The sequence below is a fragment of the Sciurus vulgaris genome, assembly GCF_902686455.1.
Source record: "Sciurus vulgaris genome assembly, chromosome: 7".
Lineage (NCBI taxonomy): Eukaryota > Metazoa > Chordata > Mammalia > Rodentia > Sciuridae > Sciurus > Sciurus vulgaris.
The window spans coordinates 132,770,945-132,791,299 of record NC_136467.1 but is presented as its reverse complement, the minus strand read 5'-3'; the positions used below and the strand labels follow the sequence as shown (position 1 = coordinate 132,791,299).

Here is a 20,355-nt window from a genome sequence, read left to right as displayed (position 1 = left end):
ACATTTGCTTCTCAGGTGGGGATAATTACCTTACTGAATAAACTTTGAAGATCCTGGGCTATAAAATAATGTTGTGTCTTTCTTATACCTTATAGGTTGGACTTTTCTAGTGTATCAGGGTTAGGGACACATCAGTTAGAGGGGACAGCAAATCAGAGGAACAAAGTAAAAATGAACATGGTTGTACAGAAGAGTATAATCCTTTAGAAGTTGCTGAAGCTTTGAGTTTAAGGATTAGAATGGCAGAAATGCTTCCCAAGAAATAAGCAGAAGACATTTAACAGTGGAGCATGGACTTCATCCTCCAAATAGGGAGGTGTGACAGCAGCAAATCCTGTGTATGAAGTTATGAGACTGGGGGGTGGGTTGCAGAGTCTGGCTATGGTATATTTGCTCTCAGACATGTTTGGTGTCTCAGCATGGAGCCTGACCTATAATAGATATTAGTGTTTGAATGAATATGTAAATGAATAAAATGCAAGATATAAAATATAAAGTCAAAATAAACGGGATGAATTCAAACTAAAAAGCTTCTTCTCAGCAAAGGAAACAATAACATGAAGAGACAGCCTACAGAGTAGGAGAAAATCTTTACTACATGCACATCAGATAGAGCACTAATCTCCAAGACATATAAAGAACTCAAAAAACCTAACACCAAGAAAAACAAATAATCATCAATAAATGGGCTAAGGAACTGAGCAGACACTTCACAGAAGAAGATATACAATCTATTAACAAATATATGAAGAAATGTTCAATATTTCTGGTAATTAAAGAAATGCAAATCAAAACTACTCTAAGATATCTTTTCACTCCAATCAGAATGGCAGTGATCAAAAATACAAGCAACAATAAGGATTGGCAAGGATGTAGGGAAAAAGGTATGCTTACACATTGCTGGTAGAACTGCAAATTAGTGCAGCCATTTTGGAAAGCAGTATGGAGATTTCTTAGAAAACTTGGAATGGAACCACCATTTGACCCAGCTATCCCACTCCTCAGTCTATACCTAAAAGACTTGAAATCAGCATACTAAAGTAATGTAGCCACATCAATGTTTATAGCAGCTTAGTTCACAATAGCTAACCTATGGAACCAACCTAGATGCCCTCCAATAGATGAATGGATCAAGAAACTGTGGTATATATACACAATGGAATATTACTCAGCCTTAAAGGAGAATAAAATTATGGCATTTGCAGGTAAATGAATGAAGCTGGAAAATATCATGCTAAGCAAAATAAGCCAATCCCAGAAAACCAAAGGCCAAATGTTTTCTCTGATATGTGGATGCTGATCCATAATTGGCAGGGGGATGAATGGAGGAACTTTGGATTGGGCAGAGGGGTGAGAGGGTTAGGAAGGAGACAGGGGAGTGGGAAAGATGGTGGAATCAGATTAACATCATTACTCTAGGTACTTGAACGATAGCACTAATGATACAACCAGAGAAATGAGAAGTTGTGCTCCATTTGTGTACATTGAATCAAAATGCATTCTGCTGTCCTGTGTAACTAATTAGAACAAAAAAAATGTAGGCAAGATAGGGAGCTGCAGACAATGTATAGCCTGTTATTACAATATTTTCTTGAGGTTTTTCTAGACATGGATATGGAAATATGAGTGCTGTAGAGTTAGGTGTAGGTTTACTAGCATTCGGATAATTTCCTAGGCTTTAGAATGTCTTAAAATAACTTTCCTATAGGTCTTTAATAAAAAGCTTTTTAACAAAGTAATTTGATGTTTTAAAATTTCACTGTATCCAAATTTTGATTTTTATCCATTGAATGGGGAATGATTATATGTTTTGGTAGATTTTATAAAATGAGCAATTCAACCTGATGTTTTAAGTCTTCTTTTAAATCTTATGTTCTTCAATTGATGTTATTTCTGTATTTTAGCTATTTTCCTATATTGTGCACACAGGTGCACATGATATTTACATGATAGAAAATCAATTGTGGTATAGGAAATATATTTAATAAATTTATACAAAGATGTTCTTGATAACATTACATGTAATTGTGATTGTTTATATTCACATTTATATTAGGTAGACACTCAATAATTCTTGTTACTTTTTTGTAGCAGTAATAGTTATAATATATTTTAAATCTTTTTCTCCATAGAAGTAAATTTCCTCAGAAGGAATTAGAAATGCTGTTCCATGGAATGAGTGCTGATTTTACAAGTGAGAATTTTTCAGCTGCATGGTATCTTATAGAGAACCACTCAACCACCAGGTTAGTGAATGTCACACTGAACTCTGAGAGCTTCTGCTCCAATGCTAATGATGGGAATTTGAGTATAGTAACTTGAGTTTTAGGTTTGCCTCTGCATGTGGTAACAGTTTTATGTATATGAGTTCTTTGACTTGGGTGAGTCTGTGAACATCTGTATATCAACTTCCTTATTTGTAAAGTGAGATTATTAGAAGTCTCTTATTCTTTACTATAATTTTGTATAAATTTGTATTTCTACATTTGTGCAACTCATTAAAATTTTGTGGAGTTTTAGCTGGGGACCTAAGCTGTTGTAAATACATGTGATATATTGCCCTACTCAAATTTTGACGAATTTTAAGTTCTGTGAAATACAGAGCACACTGCCTTTGCTGACCATAGAGCAAAGGAAGATGAGTTACAGTATAATTATGTAAATACTTGGCTTAAAATTAACTCAAAATTAGTTGTATGTCCAAGTTACAGTTTTCTCTTTTGTGTACTAATTATGTTTTATCTATTCTCTATAAGAGATTTATAACTTCTTTATAAGATTGATTTAAAATAAGTTTAGTGAAAACATATGGATGAATGCTTTATTGCTTAAAATTTGTATTATTGGTAAGTCAACTTGTTAAAATATACCTTAATATAAATTTTTCATTCACTTATTAGGATGAAAAGCATTACTGGAGAATATGAGGAAAAGTTAGTATTTTAATACAAAGTTAGTATTTTAACACATTTGGCTTGATAAATGTATGAAATAATTCTTTCATTGTAGAAAATGATTCTAATTTTATGGACATACTTTTTCTATTATAACTCAGAATTAGTCTGTTTTCTGTGTAGAATTATCATGGTATTCAAGAATATTTTCAAAATTTTATAGCTAGATTTTTGTAGCTCAAATGGAAGTGAAACCTCCTAAATATAGAGACCTACCTTTTTGTTCCCTCTTCTTGAGATATAGAGATAAAATATCTTGATCTCAATTATTCAAATTGTGAATTGACCCACAGATTTTATGTAGCTATTATTAAGAATTGTGTATCAACATGGTAAGATTATCATTATGCTGAACGTTCCAAAGTACTTGAACGAATGTAGGAGTCCCACCTTGGAAATATTTGTCTTTCTGTCAGGTAGAAGATATACTCAAAACCCTTTATCTGGTAAATCATGTTTATCATATGTATTTACTTCTTAGGGATTGGATATATTTAAAATTACCATTTGAGGGCTACAAAATTCTTTATAGTTATTGTAATTTAAGCATCTTTATAAAGGAAAGATTTAGAGCTAGATAAGAATTTGCAAGCTTTTTGTTTTCATATTAATCTGTGTGCTGCTTCTTAACATAGATTTCAGCATTTCTAGTATTTTACACTTGATGAATGATCTTATTTCTTTTTTCTTGTTACTAGTCTCAAACTTTTGGTTTCTTAATTTTGTTTCAGCTTTGAACAGCTCAAAACAGCAGTCACCACCCTCAAAAGGCAGGCCAACAAGAAGAGTGAGGGCAGTCTGGCATACGTGAAAGGAGGTCTCAGTACATTCTTTGAAGCACAGGATGCCCTCTCAGGTAAAGTGATCCATCTGTTGGGAGCTTCCCCCATGGAAATCTGACACTGTGCTTGCAGAGTGTTTACAGGGTGCGACATTCAGTCTGTATTTATAAAAGTAGAGATCTAAAATGTACCATAAATATTTGTTGCAGACTAGGCTGGAATCTCTTTGAAGGCCTGGTACTTTAAATATTTGTCTCTGAGCCTTTGTTGACCCATCTTACATGTGTGAAATGGGAGACTCCTTTACCTCTCGATGATGCCCAATCTTTGGGACTGATAAGAAATTAAATCCCAATGGGTAAAATTCTAGAATTCTTAAAATCCTTATGTAGCCATCAATATCTTACACATGTGCCAAATTCTATAAAGATGTTGGACTCATTGTGTGTTTGACTTGGAAAGGACTGATGATAATGCGTTGTTTTTTGTAGCCATCATCCCTCCAGCCCCCAACACTCATACACAAAGTTAGCTGTCTACTATCTGCCATTATCTTCATATGTAAGGAAAATTATATTAACGAGAAATAGAGCTTTAGACATTTCAATGAAAGATGTAGGGTAGGTTCTTTTTAACTACCTTTAATTAATAAAAAAATTAATTATTATTTATCTAGTGAAATGAAAAGTATATTAATAAAAGTTAACCCAAATCTTTTTAAAAGTGAAGGTAACTAAGTATCAGTACCTAATTGTATATTATGAATCTGTACCTTCTTCAACTCAGATAAAATTTTAAAATTAATTTGTTCTCAAAGTATGGACCCCTTTTATTGTTTTTAAAACCCTCTCATTAATTATATATTTGATGCAGTCCCTTTCTTGCAGGTAGAGGTTAAGATTTTGAAGGGCTGAAATGTGAATGCCTAGAAATGAATAGAGCAACGAGGTGCGCTTCTTGGATAGATACCATGCCCTATTTCTTGACATTTTACCTTTCTTTCATTGTGCCTGTTGCTGCTTTTTCTTAGTTATCAGTTTTGTGTTATTAAGTAAATGTGGTTGTTCATATGTTCAATTGCTACATAAGTGCTTTCCATAAATTATTGTAATTGATATGATTTCACTTAGCAAAGATAAATGTTTTACTTTTTTCTTCCACTCTTAAGCATTCATATATATTCCTATTTCCTCATGGTTTTTCTTTTTATAAGTGGTGTCCTTCTTGGTAGATTTCAAGAACTTTTATTTGGTGCACTAAATTTATGTAGTCTCATTTATTAGAAATTTGCCTTAGAAATGTGTTAGTAACTTAAAATTCAGCAAAGTGCCAACCAACTACTAATAAACAAATGACTTTATGGTATATAGAAAATGATTATGATAATAAATTTAAAAACTTTAGATACATTCAGGTATATCTAGTTTTTCTTTTTTTTTACTTTTTGATGAAAAAGAAATATTTTATAGAAAACATTTTAGCAGATTACATAACAAGGACTACTTCCATTGTAGAGATATAACATTGTGATGTCCTTTGGGGCTTTTTTTTTTTTCTTAGCTTAAACAAGTGTATATGACAAAATTGGATATTGTTTATAAAGTTGTGTTTACTGGAAATTTTTTGTGTTCTTTAGATAAAACCTACTACACTTTGTGTGATGTTTACCATAGCATTTAATTTGTTTGTAGCTTATCATTACATTTAATTTGTTTGTACCTTTTCCAGTGATAGTTTTAAGTGAAATTGATCCGTAGTTTTTAAAAAATGCTTGTTTGTTCTGGCTTTAGTGTTATATTGTATAGAATCGTATGGATCTCTGCATGTTAGTGTATCTGTATTGGGCTAAGTATGAATATTCAGAATTGTTTGAAATTTGAGAGTTGCTCAGGTAATTTGTTTTACTTTGCTACTATGAAAATTTTCAAAAATGCTAAAAGTAGAGACAGTAATGTAATCAACCCCTTTATACGTATCACCTAGATTTTATAGTTAGGAATATTTTTCCATACTTGCTTTATCAGTGTTTTCGAGGTTGGTTGGTTTGCATTTTGCTTGTGATTTTTAAAGCAAATCTCAAGCAACGTGATGTTTCTCTACTATAAACCTTAGTATGAATTCCCCCAAATAAGAACATTTATGTACATAACCCAGTACCAATATAACAGCTAACAAAATTAGCGAAGTCTTGAATATTGACTCATTCTCAGCTTATATTCAGATGTCTATAATTACCCTCAACTTCCTTTGTATAATTTGTTCAAATCAACATAAATATAATATTTAGGCATTTCATTTTATTTTAAATTTCCTAAACCTTTTTAAAACTGCAACAATCTCATCATATTCCCTGCCTTCTTTTTTTTTTTTTTTTTTGTGGTGCTGGGAATTGAACCCAGGGCCATGCGAGGCAAGCACTCTACCAACTGAGCTATATCCCCAGCCCTTCCCTGCCTTCTTATTATTTTTTTCCCATACCTTTGAAGATAGAGGTCATTTGTTCTTTTGGATACCACACATTGAACTGAGTACTTCCCCATCTTGTCATTTAACTTTGTTTCATTGTCTGAACCTTAGAAAAGATTCAGTGTCAACATTTTTGACCAGGGATAGTACTGTGTGCTTCCTATTCTATCATACCAGGTATCCTTTAGTGTTTGGTTGGGACACCACAGTGAATCAGAAGCTTCTGTGGTGGAGGTGGTAGAGTTAGGTACCAGCAGTTGATATATGTTTATATACTTTTACTTAGTTTTGGGAGTGTTGGGAATTGAACCCATGGCCTTGGGCATGGTAGGCAAGTGAGTGCTATACCACTGAGCTACACCCTGGTCCTGAAATACACACACACACACACATACACACACACACACACAAACACACACACACACACATTTAAATTTACTTTTAAAATTTCTCTGTGTTTTGTTTATTTTGGTTTTGTCTTCCCTAGAAATTGTTTCATTAAAATTTTCACGTTTTTCAGCATTGTATTATAATTTGTAAATCATTTAAAATTCATGTTATAGGCCCTTTTCATAATCTATTCTGTTAATTTGTGTATTATATTTTTTAAAAATGTCAATTCTTCAGTGATACCTTTTTTGTGTTTTTAAAATTTGTAATTTAAATGTTCTCATTAGATGTTATAGTTTGTAGAATTTTTTTGTTTTTAAAGCTGGTTTCTAACAAAGGATATATTTCTTAATCTATGTCAATTTTCTGCTAAAGAGAAGAGGGGCTGGGAATGTAACTGAGTGGTGGGATGCTTGTCTAAGCATGAGGCCCTGGTTTGATCCCAGTACTAGAAGAAAAAGAAAAGGAAAGGAAAAACAAAAACAAAAATAAAAACAAAACAGAAACCAAAAAGAAGAGTGGGGCATGTTCTCTTCAGGGCACACTGATATGTTACCAGTGCCCGGTTAATTGCATTATTTAAAGCTTGTGTATTTATAATAAATGTAACAGACAAATCTCCCTCTTTAATTTTGATTGTCAGTTTTTCTTTGTATGTGAAACCTGTGTTTCCTTCCTAACATTTGATGACTTGTGCTCTCTTGATGTTATTACTGAAATAATACAGTAACAACATCCAAAGAGAAGGACAGTGCCCAGGGTCACCTTCAGGTTCTAATGTATTAGAAGGACTCATAGAACTCACTGAAAGCTGATGTGTTCACATTTTTGGTTTATTATTAGGAAAAGATACAGATAATAGTTAGCCAAAGGAAGTCAAATGGGGGGCAGGATCTAGAAAGTTTCAAGTGGGGTGCTTTCAGTTTTTGTCTCTTGGAAGCATGGACAACACTGACTTTCCTGGGTATAATGTGTGAAATAGACACACAGCCAGTGAGGGAGCTATTTCCTGTCAGTATTGAATGTTTATTGCACACATAGGATCAATGACCATTATAGCTGATTCTAGTCTCCAGGCCCCTGAAAGGTCAAGGTGATACTGAGTGATTCAAAGCCCTCACCATAAATCACATTGTTAAATTATCTGCTATGACCCAAGTATTCTAGGTAAACAGACGTTTTTATCAGGTAGAATATTCCAAGAACTTCATGATTACCTCCCAGTAATTGAAGGAAAAGGCCAAATCTTTTTTGAGGAGGTGGCAAGATTAATTCTTTGCTGAACATGTTAGCATTTTATATTTTTCCTTTTGAAAGCATTTGATTGAAATATTATCTTTTTTTTTTTTTTTTTTTTTTTTTTTTAAAGCAGTGTTAGGATGGAACCCAGGGCTTTGTGCACCCAAACCTATCCATAGTATTCTTTGAGAACTTTCAGAAGTTTTGATTTGGGAAGATGTCTTATGAGCAACATGAGGCAGGATTTTTATTTTTTAAATGGTATTCTGAGAACTTTTTCCTTTTAATAGAATTTAAGCCATTTATCATAACTGAATATTTTATCCTATGGTCATGGTCTATTATTGCTTTTGGTTCTTCATTTTTCTCTTTCCTCTATAAATTGTATTGTTTACAGATTGGGAAAAATGTTTTTAAATTCTGTTACAAAATTGTCTTTTGATTTTTGTTGTGTGTGACAACAGTTTAGCATAACTTTGTTTCCTATGCTTTTTCCTGGTTTTAATAAGTTAAAGTTATAAACCCAGCTTCTTATTTTAGTTTTTCTTTTTCATTTCAGTGTTGTTTAGATTTGTCTTTTGCATTTAATTTTACCACAATTATATAAAATTTACTGATACCTGTAAATTTAATTGATTTTAATATGTATCACCAGTCCTTTCCTATTTCATCTTCCCTGTCTTTGAATTTTTTATTTTAAGCAATGGGGTATATCTTTCATGCTGTATCTTTTGAATTCTTAAATGTCTGATAATGTCTCTTGCCTTTATACATTAACAACCTATGTACTATACAAGAATTATTTTGTGAAGGTTTTGATCTGTTTACTTTTAGTATTAGAAGAAATCCTTAACCAACACAATCTTTATAATGTGTAAGTAAATTATTTGTTTTTATTTTAGTTTATATGCTTAGAAGATGTATTTGCTTAGCCTTTAATTAAGAAAAAAAAAAGGATGGAAAAAAAAGAACATTTTGTTATTAGTGTCTATTGATAGACATATGAAGATGATCTAGGCAGGTTTGGTTTTCTAGGACCCAGATTTCTAAATGAGTCATTTTTTTAGTCTTCTAGAAAGTAGTTGAAATTATAATTTATTGTTTTTCTTTAGTATAACTGAGGAAGGAAAGGAATCACAGATTACTTAATTTAAATGTAATTTATATATGATTTAGCCACTCTGTGCTAGTCAGCTTTCTACTACTATAACGACATACCTGAGATAATTAACATTTAAGAAGAAAAGTTTATTTTAGATCTAGATTCTGGATGTTCCAGTCCAGGAAGTTGAGGAGGGCATGGCTTTGGGCCTCTAACAAAACAGCACATGGTAGTGGGAATATGTGGTGGAACAAACTCTCACCTCAGAAAGCAAAGAAGAAGGAAAGGAAAGTACCAGGATCCCACAGTCTCCCTCATGGGTACACCCTAGTAAACCAAGAATCTCCTACAAGACTGTCCTCTCAGAGATCCATAACACGTTCCACTAGTGTTACTCTGAGCAGCAAGCCTTTCACATGGGCGTCTGTGTTAAAATTCAGTAGAATAAGTAAAAACTAAATGTGTGAGAGACGCTTATGAATTTAAATTAATAATGCATATTTTTTAACCCTTTCTCATAGCCTCTTTAGTAAGTATAATCCCCCCACAGCCTGACATGCTTGTCAAATTAAGCAGCAACCTGTCTTTATAAGGGCCAGTAGTTAAGTTTGCTTTTGTTTACCATCGCTAGGATTGTTAACAGTGATGAATTCATGATAGAGGCTATGTGAAATATTTGCTATCTAACATAAAATGGTTATAAGTATATATAGAACTGTGCCTCATACCTGGATTCTTGTAGATGTTGCTCATACACATGTCATTCCTAGTGCCTCATTTAATATTGGTATTTATATAAATGTAAGGACAGATATTTTGAAAAAAATTTGATTTAAATTGCAAGTTTCACATCCATATTTTACTCAAGTTAAATATAATGATTAACTAATTTTTATTTGAATAGTACTTTTATACCTACCATTTTTGGTTTCCCAAATAATTTACAATGTTCAACTGTCTCACATATTTAAGTTTTAATAGATTAGAAACAATAACAAACCTGTGATCATGTACTGATTTGCTTATTGAGTTATTTTATTTAAAAATGTTTTCTGAGAAAATAAAAGGTCAAAAGAACCAGACATTTGGTTATTTGGTTTAATTTTCTGGAAAATCGGATTGCCTTTATCAGATCCTAGTGTCTCTTGGTCCTCATGCTTGGCTGACAGCTTGACAGTGGCTCTGCTGTAGTGGAGATGGGTGGGAGGAAGTGGCTTTGTCAGCAAAAAGGACTGTAAACTGAGCTGTAGAACCAAGGTCACCTCATCTTGACCTGCTGATCAGTAAGGGTTATGTCAGCATCAGAAAATGTGACTGCATGATTTTCTTCAATGCTGATTTTGACTTAGAGAATAACATTCAATGCAGGGCTAAGGTGTAATGTCTTATTGCCCAGGACAAACTACATGCAGTGCCTCCTTAGTGTGTACCAAATGTTCTTTTACAACCAGGATTGTCAGAAAACCACAGTGGCTTTTAAATAGTGTGATCTGATTTGCTCACGCAGAGCATGGAAATCTTTCTAGTTTAGCTCTTTAATACTTAGGTATATAGTTTGTCTCCTTTTCTTAAAAATAGAGAAGGAAGTTCTTTTCCTTTTGACTTCACAAGTCAAATTGAAATATAAGCTTTGACATATAGAATGTTTTGTGACACTTTTACTGTATAACCCAAATTTGAAACATTAGAGAAATTACTTTCTTTTCACTTCTGAATCCAACAAGACAATTAAAAAATAGTGGCTACTTGTTTTTCTAAATGTATTTCTTTTTCGTCAACAGAGGAGGAATCTGTTTATTTTAGAATTCAAATGAAATTTGAGGTGGCTTTATAGGAAAAATGTATTAAAATAGAATTGGGATTAAAAAGTAACTAAAAGAAGCAGAGATGGAGTCAGGAGGTTTACAAGTTCAAAGTCAGCCTCAGTAACTTAGTGAGTCCCTAAGCAACTTAGGGAGACCCTGACACAAAAAATAAAAAGGTCTGGGGATGTGGTTCAGTGGTTAAGCGCCCATGGTTTCAATCCCCTGTATCCCTCCTCTCTACAAGAAAAGGAGCAGAGAAGTAGATATCATCAGGCATTGAAAGTATGTTCATAGTCTGTTTGGGCACTAAATTTGACTCAGAATTTTCTGACCAATTAGCCAGAGGAAATACATTGAATTGTATAGGGCTCATAAAAGAAATATAACACACACACATTTACATATACAAATGTTTTTGTTTGTGGATTTCTTTTTTTTCAGCATAAATCTACCATCTATGACTAGAGGGTTAAAGCAGAACCTGAAAAATTCCTTTTTAAGAAAGAATTTTAATCACTGTTTGAATTTCAGAGAATAGCTAATATTTAAGTGATATTCATTTTAGTATACTATGTGAAAAACTGTGGAGTTAGATGTCTTGTATTTGGGTTTCTCTAGAGCAAGTTATGTAACAAAATAGAAATCCTAGGTGTTTTAGCATCTATTATTTTGAGGAGATGAGACTCTTGTATTTGAACTGAATGCAGTTCCCAACTAACATATTAAATTTATTGTTTTCATTTTACAAACATGAAAACAGACAATCTAAATTGCTTGTTCAGGCTGGGAGTGTAGGGCAAGGTTTTAAGCACTGGGATTAGACTGCCTGGGTTCAGTTTTATGAGTTTGACTTTGTGACCTAGGTCAAGTTGTTTAATTTCATGATTCTGTGGTTTTTTGTATTGTAACATAGAAATGATGTTAGAACATACATCCTTGGCTTCTTACAAGATGAAAAACAGGTTAGAAATTTATAGTGATTAGCTTAGTGTCAAGGCTCAATTAGTGTTTCTGGATGTATTATTATTTTTTTCACAATTCTGAATATGAAATTACATTTGTTTTGACATATTTCTTAGTTCTTCACCTATATAAGCCTGATTTACTGTTCAAAACCTCATCTCTTCAATAGTTAATAGCTAAATATGTATTATAAAGTAATTTTCTGATAATCTTTATCGGAATCAGAGAGCTAAATCAATAAAAGCAAATAAAACTCCCATGAAATTTATACATCCAGAGTTGACATATTTGGTAGATGTTGCTAGATACTTCTTTGGAACCTACAGGTGATTTATTGTGAATAGAACAAAAAAAAATATATATATATATTTTGCCATGTTGTATCCCAAGGCTGATATTAACTTTTTTATTGTTGTTGTCATACTTCAAATAGTAGCATTTCTGTTTTGCAAATGGTGAAACAGAAATAAAAATCATGGCCAAATATCAAATATATTAGTATAAGACCCAGATCTCACTTTTCTTTTTTTCTTTTCTTTTTTCATTCATCTGTTTTTATCACCCAGTCTAGAAGATCAGATGATTGAGTATGTATATTATGTACTATTTTAATAATGTTAAACTATGAATAACTCAGATGGTGTCTGCTGGGGACTTTATAAAATATTACATGTTTGTGCTCCTTTCCAGCAGTGAAAATAATATTACCATTTTTTAAAGCTGTTTAAAAATGTCATCTGGATGTAATATCTTCCTACCCATTAAAATGGCCTGCATTTTAACTAGATTTTTTTTTTCCTTCTTCTAGCCATCCATCAAAAATTAGAGGCTGATGGAACGGAAAAAGTAGAAGGATCCATGACGCAGAAACTGGAGAATGTTCTGAACAGTAAGTTTTGTCTTACTACCTGAAAGTATTTATGGGCTTTATAACAAGCTTTAATATAGTTTTTAGACCTGATTTCAGAGGACAGGGTGGTGAGCTGCATTTAGTATTCATTTCTAAATAGTAGTGATTTAACAAACATAAAGGGGTATTCTGAACAAACATTAGAAATGAAGGTCCTGTTTCTGTTTTTACTTTATTTATGAGAAATCCTAACTTGAAAGCAAGTCATTTTACTTCTTAAGAAATAAAATTTGCTACCTTAAAACAGACCAAAGTGAAATGCACTGAGGCAGTAGCTGGGTTTGTCATTGATCAAAAACCTGAAAAGTCATCTTTAAGCATCTACCAGTGTTTAATGCAGGTAACCTCAGGTGTAAGAACAACAGATGCTTAAGGAATTGCTTGTTTACACCTTGCATTTCTTCAAAAGGAATTTGGGCAACTGTCTGTTTAAGAGTGAGTCTAACTCTAGACATTTTCTAAGAACTGTAGGTCCAGAAGAAAATGCTATATGTAAAAATTTGTGTTTGTCCACCTCCTCTTCTCTCCTTTTTAAGACATCTTGGGTTCCAGCTACTTATCCAACTGATTTAGAAGAAGCTTATCAAATGAATTAGTCCTTGTTGTTTTATTAGTGGCTTAAAATTACATTGTCCTGTTTCACACATGTAGTTAACATTTGATATGAAGTGATAATTTGCATGGGAATCTCCTTGTTTTCAAATATAATATAGCATATATGATTTCCTTATAAAGAAGGGTTAATAAAAAAATTTAAAAACCTCATGTTGAGTTTTTAAACATTCTATGCATATAGGACTGTGATATGAAACTAATTTTGCACTTTTGGATTAATTTGGTTCTATGAGCAGAATTTATGGATGTAAGTATCTGTTCACAAACCTGGGGAATTCTTAATAAGAAAGTATTTACTTGAAAAAAAAAAAAGCTTTGATGGGTGTGGTGGTACATGCCTGTAAGCCCAACTAATCAGGAGCCTAAGGCAGGAGGACTGTAAGTCTGAGGCTGGCTTTTGCAATTTAATAAGACTCTGTAAATAAAAAGGGCTACTATGTAGCTCAGTGGTAAAAGTGCCCTTGGGTGTAGTCCTCTATACTTCTAGGAGTTGGGAATGGGGGTTAATTTGGTGTTAGCTTTCCTTGGTGTTAGAATCTGAATACTTGGATTTTATTCTAAATTTGTGAATTTGAAAGCACTTAGAAATCTTCTCTTCTGATAAGTTTCATTATTAGTATTGTTATTTTTTTGCCCTAAGATTTTGCCTTGCTTTTGTGTCTGACAAATAAGTCACCAACTTTGTTAAAATATGTGTATTATGAATTCTGCCCAAATAAATAATGTAGTCAGACATTTTAAGGTTTTGGAAGGATATTTTGTACTTAGGGATATTATTTGCACTGTAGACATTGTCATCAAACCATGATATCTATTAAAAAAACTGAGATCACTTCATTAACTTTTAAAAGGTAACATAGGTATAGCTGACATTCAGTACAGTATTGTGTCAGTAGAAGAGGTACTTGTTAAAGTTTGACTTAAGGTTTCTTTTATTTGTTAGATTTAGCGATATGTGGTAACACAGTTTTCTTCTCGTAGGGTATAGTTTGAAAATAATCTTCTCTTGGGAATTGGAGTATAGAAGTTGTAGGGGAAATTGTTTTATTCTATTTTCTACCGTAAACCTTTTCTAAAAATGTGTCACAGTAATTCTCTACCGAAGTTTGCTCTTTTGGGATAAAGTTAGGCTTGACTGACATAAATTAGTCACTTCTTTATAAGACTCTCAGGGTTTTTTAAAGGAAAAAATATTCTTAAAATATAGTGCTTTATAATAATTTCCTTTTTTCCAGAAAAATTCTTTGTCAAAATGATGTTGATGTTTGCTATCTTCGTATAAGGTTTTGCTAATTCAGGTCAGCATGACAAACGTTTATTTCACATTAGCTGTGTATAGTCCTGGGTTTAGCCTGCTAACTGAAAGAGATGTGGCTTCAGTGTTGCAAGAATGTCTTCTGTGTGGATGAGAGTATTTTAGATAGTCAGGGTTGCAAGTGTTGTAGAAGCAGTGAAAATACAGAGAACTGAAATAAAAAAAATAATAATTATAGGAGTACTACTGAACATTTAATTGCTTTTCTTTTGAAAAGGGTGGAAGGATAAATGAGTATGGAAGGAATATATATAAGTGAATATCATTAGTTTGCTTAAATTATTACTAATGCTTTTATCTTACATATAAGAATATGCTAACTTAAATGGAACTTTCTTCTTCAATTTTTTAACACCTTTTTTTTCAATGTCAACAACTTTTGTTGAAATTGTTTTCGATTTTCATTGACACATGCTTCTTGTATTTACTTGAACTTAAAATTGTTTTCTTGATTTCAAGTCAGTGTTGAATTTTATTCATTTATATCAAATTCATTTATTTGCCATGCATTGTGGTACGTGCCTATAATCCCAGTGACTTGGGTGACTGAGCAACTTAGTGAGACCCTGTCTGAAAATAAAAAATGAAAAGGAATGGGAAGAAAGCTCACTGGTAAAGCATGTCTGGGTTTAGTCCCCAGTACCCTCCCCGCCCCCCCCACAAAAAAGTCACTTACCTGTTTTTACTTCTTCCCAAAGTATAGAACAGTACTGTCCAATAGAAATTCTACAATGATGAAACAAAGTTATTGAAAACTTCCAATGTGGCTTGAATAACTGAGGAATTGGGTTTTTATTTTATCCCCAAGCTCTGGAGATGAACCCAGGACCTTGTTAAATGCTAGGTATGCACTCTACCACTGAATAATATCTCCAACCCTGAATTTTCAATTTTTATTTAATTTTAATTAATTTAGCTGCATTTATCACTATGACAAAATATCTGAGAAAATCAGTTTAAAAGGAGGAAAGGTTTATTTTGGCCTGTGGTTTCAGAGGTTTCAATCTAATATGGTCAGTTGTCTCCATTGTTTTGGGGCTTGTGGTAAGGCAAAATAATATGGCAGGGAGTGCTTGGTGGAGCAAAGCTACTTATCTCATGACAGCTATGAAAGAGAGAAGAAGGGGCCAGGTCCCCATAAACCCCTTCAGGACACACTACTAATTACCTAACTTCCTTTCACTAGGCCCAACTTCCAAAAGGTTCCACCATCTCCCAGTAGCACAACAGGCAGGTGACCAAATCTTCAGAACATGGGCTTTTAGGGACCATTCAAGATCCAAACTATAGCACCAATTAAGTCTTGTAAGTCTTGTACTGGGGACTTTTTTTTTTTTTTTTTTTTTTTTTTTTGTGAGTCAGTCAGTGTCTCACAAAGTTGCCAGGGCTAGATTCAGTCTCCGAGTCACTGGGATTATAGATGTGTACCACCACACCCAGTAGCCTTAGGTGGCTAGCAGCTACTGGATTAGACAGTGTAGATACAGATAGTACAGTGTAAGTATTTGTAGGTAAGTATTTGTAGTGGTTATGGTAATAATAGCTGTTTTAGTTAGCTTTTTCAACACTGTGACCAAAGCACTTGACAATAACAAAGTAGGAAAAGTTTATTTGGCTCACAATTTCAGATGTCTTAGTCCTTAGACAGCTGGCTCCATCGCTGTAGGCCCTAGGTGAGGCAGCATATCAGGGAGAAAGGACCCAGTGGAAGAAACACTTAGCTCATGGTGGGGTCAAGAAGCAGAAAGAGGAAAGAAGAGGGGAAAGGGACCACAGGAAGGTTGAATCCATCTAGGGCATATCCTAGTGACCCACCTCTTCTAGCCATCTTGTTTTATTTTATTTTACTTTATTTTATTTTTTGCAGTACTGGCACTTGAACCCAGAGGTGCTGTACCACTGAACTACATCCCCAGCCTTTTTTTTTTTTTTTTGAGACAGGATGCTGCTGAATAGCAGAAGCTATCCTGGAATTTATAAGCCTCCTGTGTTGCTGGGATTACATGTGTGTACTGCTGTGCCCAACTCTCCATTTTTATTGATGAAAAAATTGAAGCACAGAAAATTAAATTAGCTACATAAATTCATACAAATAGCAGGTGGAAAAATTAGGAATTATAATATTAATGCACAAGTTTGGAGCCAGATTTCTGGAATAATTGTTTGATTTTGTGTGTCTCAGTTATTAAAGTTTGGTTAAATAAACACCTGACAAACAACAACATAGTTCAGGTTTTGGTTACTGCAGTATATTCACTGGAATTGTGTAACTGGTTCATAAGAAGAAAATGTATCAAACAACACAATGTGATGACACTGTGAGTGAAATTCAGATCCAACATAAATGGAGTTAGGGAAGATGGTGATGGTGGCAATGACCCTGCTGCTGTTCACGACCGGAGCTGTGTCTCTGGAGGAACTCAGTGAAGGTGATCTTACCAGCATAACTAAGAGAAGTGCTTGTGAAGCACAGGAAATGTCCCAAGGGAAGTGATGCTTAAAAGCACCCTCAGAGATATTTCACAAGATTAAAAGTGCAAAGGTTGAAATGTTGGAAACTGATTTACACTTGGAAAGAAGATAATTTGTCAAAGTATTAAAACGATGTTTGATATATATTGTAAATTTTAGGACCAAAAAAAGCAAGAAGTCTTATAAGTTCTAAAAAGGAATAAAACGCTTCTCATTGTTTCTAATATTTTAACCTGGATACTAATAAGCAAGTTAGTTTTATAATTTTTATTTTTCCTATTCATTTGTAATTAATGGCATGTAAGTTTTAATGTTTAAACAAACATTTTTAGATGTCTTAGAGAATTATATAGATGCTCTTTGACCTAAGATGTGTTCATGTTCTCATAAGCTCATCATTAAGTTGAATGCGCATTTATTGCACCTAACAACTTCATGATGGTGGGACAGACTGGGAGCTACATCTCTCTGCTGCCGCCTATTCATCTCAAGAGAGCATCTGATTGCATATTGCTAGCCTGGGAAAACATCCAAATTTAAAATTTCAAGTATAGTTTCTATAGAACACTTATCAATTTCATACTGTGGTAGAGTTGAAAAATCCTAAGGGGAACCATTGTTAAATTGGGGGGACTGTGATTTTCCCGTTGTTAAGATCACTTTGTTGGGTTTCAGCATACCAGCCACTATTCATGGTCCCACACATTGTGTAAAACGTGACTTTTCTATACTTTACTGTGCTACCTCTCTGGGTAAAAACAATACTGCTCATTGATTCAGACTGATATTTTAATTCTTGCTCTGTAAGCATTTATTGAGCATACTTTTGTTTTATCCCAGGGATAAAGATAAAACTTGTATTTTTCTTCTAAAAGTTTATAACATCTTGGAAAATATAGACAAATACAGACACTAAAGCAGGTGATTGGATTATAATGTGACAGTACTCTGCAGTAATAATACTCTGCTGGTAGTAATCCTGGGGTATATCTGGAGTGTACATGTGAAAAGTGGAGGGCCCTGGGTTCTACTCCCAGCCCTGGGGGAAAATAGTAGAGTGAAGTGGAGAGAATATCATGTTGGTCATGTGCACCTTAAAAGGGAAGTAGGAAGTAGCCAGACAGGCAGAGGTTGATGAGTGGGAAGCTCAGCAGAGATGGTTACAGATCCTAGAAGGATTAGCAGCATGAGGGAGAAGGTAGTGACTTCAGAAAGGAGGTGGGATGCAGTATCTGTAATGCCTGCTGTGTAGTGCTATGAGGGAGACGGGGCTTGCTCAATATAATCTCTCTGTACCTTAGTGTGGAATTTGTCTCTATCCTGAAGACTAGTGGTGAGTGATTGGAGGAATTTAATAAGGGACTGATGTGATGAGATTTTTGAAAGAGCAGTTTGCCATCTGTAGAGGGGAGCTGCACTGAAGGCAGGGAAAGTCCATAACAGTAATGTAAGGTGTGACCTTATGAGGACTCCCCACCAAAACAGGTGGGTAAAGTAGAGCCAGCAGCAGGGGAGAAACATTAAAGAGATAAGGATAGCAGTATTTGTCTCTGGTTTGAGGTGGGAAGTAAGAAAAAGGAAGTGATTAGTGATGACTTGTTTTCTGGTCTTCTGGAGAAAGGAGGAACAGATTTGGGGCATGAGGAAGTAGAGAGGAAAAAAATTCAGTTTAATTTATAACATAAATTTATAACATAAAAATCTCAGATGTTAAGGGTCACTTCAGTGAGTATCTTTTTAGCTCTCACTGCTGTCATATGGGATAAGTGGAAGAACCTATGTCAATTGCCTCTACTTTAAAATGGGGGTAAAAATAGTGCCGGTCTTGGATAAACATAAATAAGTGTAATGTAAAATACATGTAAAATTTTAAGAATAGCACCTAGCATAGAGGAAGTGTTCATTGATTAACTGTCATTATTTTATGTCTAGTGAAAATATTTTTAAAGCTTAGTCTTAAGTTTACAGACACATTTTGAGATACAGATTTGTCACTAGCATAGGGATGGTGGTTAAAGTAATAGGATTGAATGATTTAACTAAAGAACTATGTGTCAAATTAAAATAACCAGGTCAGGTGGTTAGGAAACTAAAGAATATATGTAAGAGTCAAGTCTGTAAAAAAGAAACTGATGTCTATTTAGTGGTTGGCTTGTAAATATTTAACAAGTGACATTCAAAAAGGAAAAAGAAAACCAACCTCAATTTTAGCATTTCCCAAACTTGACTTGAAAAGAAGGGGGAGAGATGTGAGCAGGTTACTCTTGAGAGTGTATGCACCCACTGCAACTCTTTTTCATCCCCAGGGTTCTAGTTGTGTGTCCTTTTTTTTAGAGCTGTAGTGGCTGTTACATGGTGTTGTAAACATGCATTAAATATTGTTTATGATGCTGCTCACGTAATAACATTATGTTAGGCAGGTGCCTATCTAGTGATTTTCCATAATCTGTTAAAATGAGACACCCAAAGCAGATTGTTAGATCTCTCTCTGTGGGCCTGATTTTGCTATAAATGTGAATATACACTTTAGGGTTACCTTAATCTTCCTGAGTGTCTGCAAGTTTCATTTTCTAGTCTCATTTGGTTTACCTATTCCTGGGATAAATTGTGCTGTGGTGGGGACACTCCTTCCATCCTGCTTCGACCCCTGCAAGTTCCAGGAAGGGGAAAACACAGATTAAAAATCACTTCTAAGATCTACTGTCTCAAGTGTCAATACTGAAAAAGGGACTTATAAGGTCACTTTGAAATAAGAGAAAGCATAATGTTTACTTTAAATAAATATGCTTGAAATTAAAAGACACCTTGGAATTACAGGACTAGATTTTGTAGATGACAGGAGTTCCTGACACAATTAAATATTTTTTTTATGTGTATTAGGGATAGATCATTGAGCAGGTCTGAGTATGAAGTTAGTATGCAATGGGAAAGTGATGTTTCTTTCCATGTTGTCCTGTGGAAAAGTTTTACTGTTCAGTGAACCCAACCATAATAGTGGCAGCTGGCATGTTGTTGCAACAGCATTGCTGTTAGTTCTTGGGAATTGTGTGTAACCGAGACAGTGATGGTTACTGTCCAGTTTAGCTGGTATTGACATCATCCCTGGGTGAGGAGAAAGACCTTTTCAGGTATAGGATCAAAACTTGTTCTTTGACTTGTAAGGCCAAAGTCATGGTTCTTATGACCATCAGATTCTGTTTTGTTCTGTGGTCACACACTGGATACTACCAACTGCCTTAAAATTGGATGTTCTTGGTGTGAGAATGTAGAGGGAGGTGTGTATGGGTCATTACACACAGGGAATATTTGCTGGATGTCTGGGGATGCTCTCCTGATGGTGTT

General features: G+C 34.0%; 1 protein-coding gene across 1 annotated transcript in view; it reads left to right on the top strand.

Annotated features, from left to right (window-relative positions):
* Nucleotides 1–20,355, top strand: part of EXOC2 (exocyst complex component 2) — a 219,401-nt gene that overhangs the window by 40,778 nt on the left and 158,268 nt on the right. Inside the window, 3 exon segments of the mRNA XM_079147307.1 lie at nt 2,133–2,246; nt 3,686–3,810; nt 12,510–12,590. Of these exon segments, the coding sequence (XP_079003433.1) occupies nt 2,133–2,246; nt 3,686–3,810; nt 12,510–12,590 (320 nt within the window).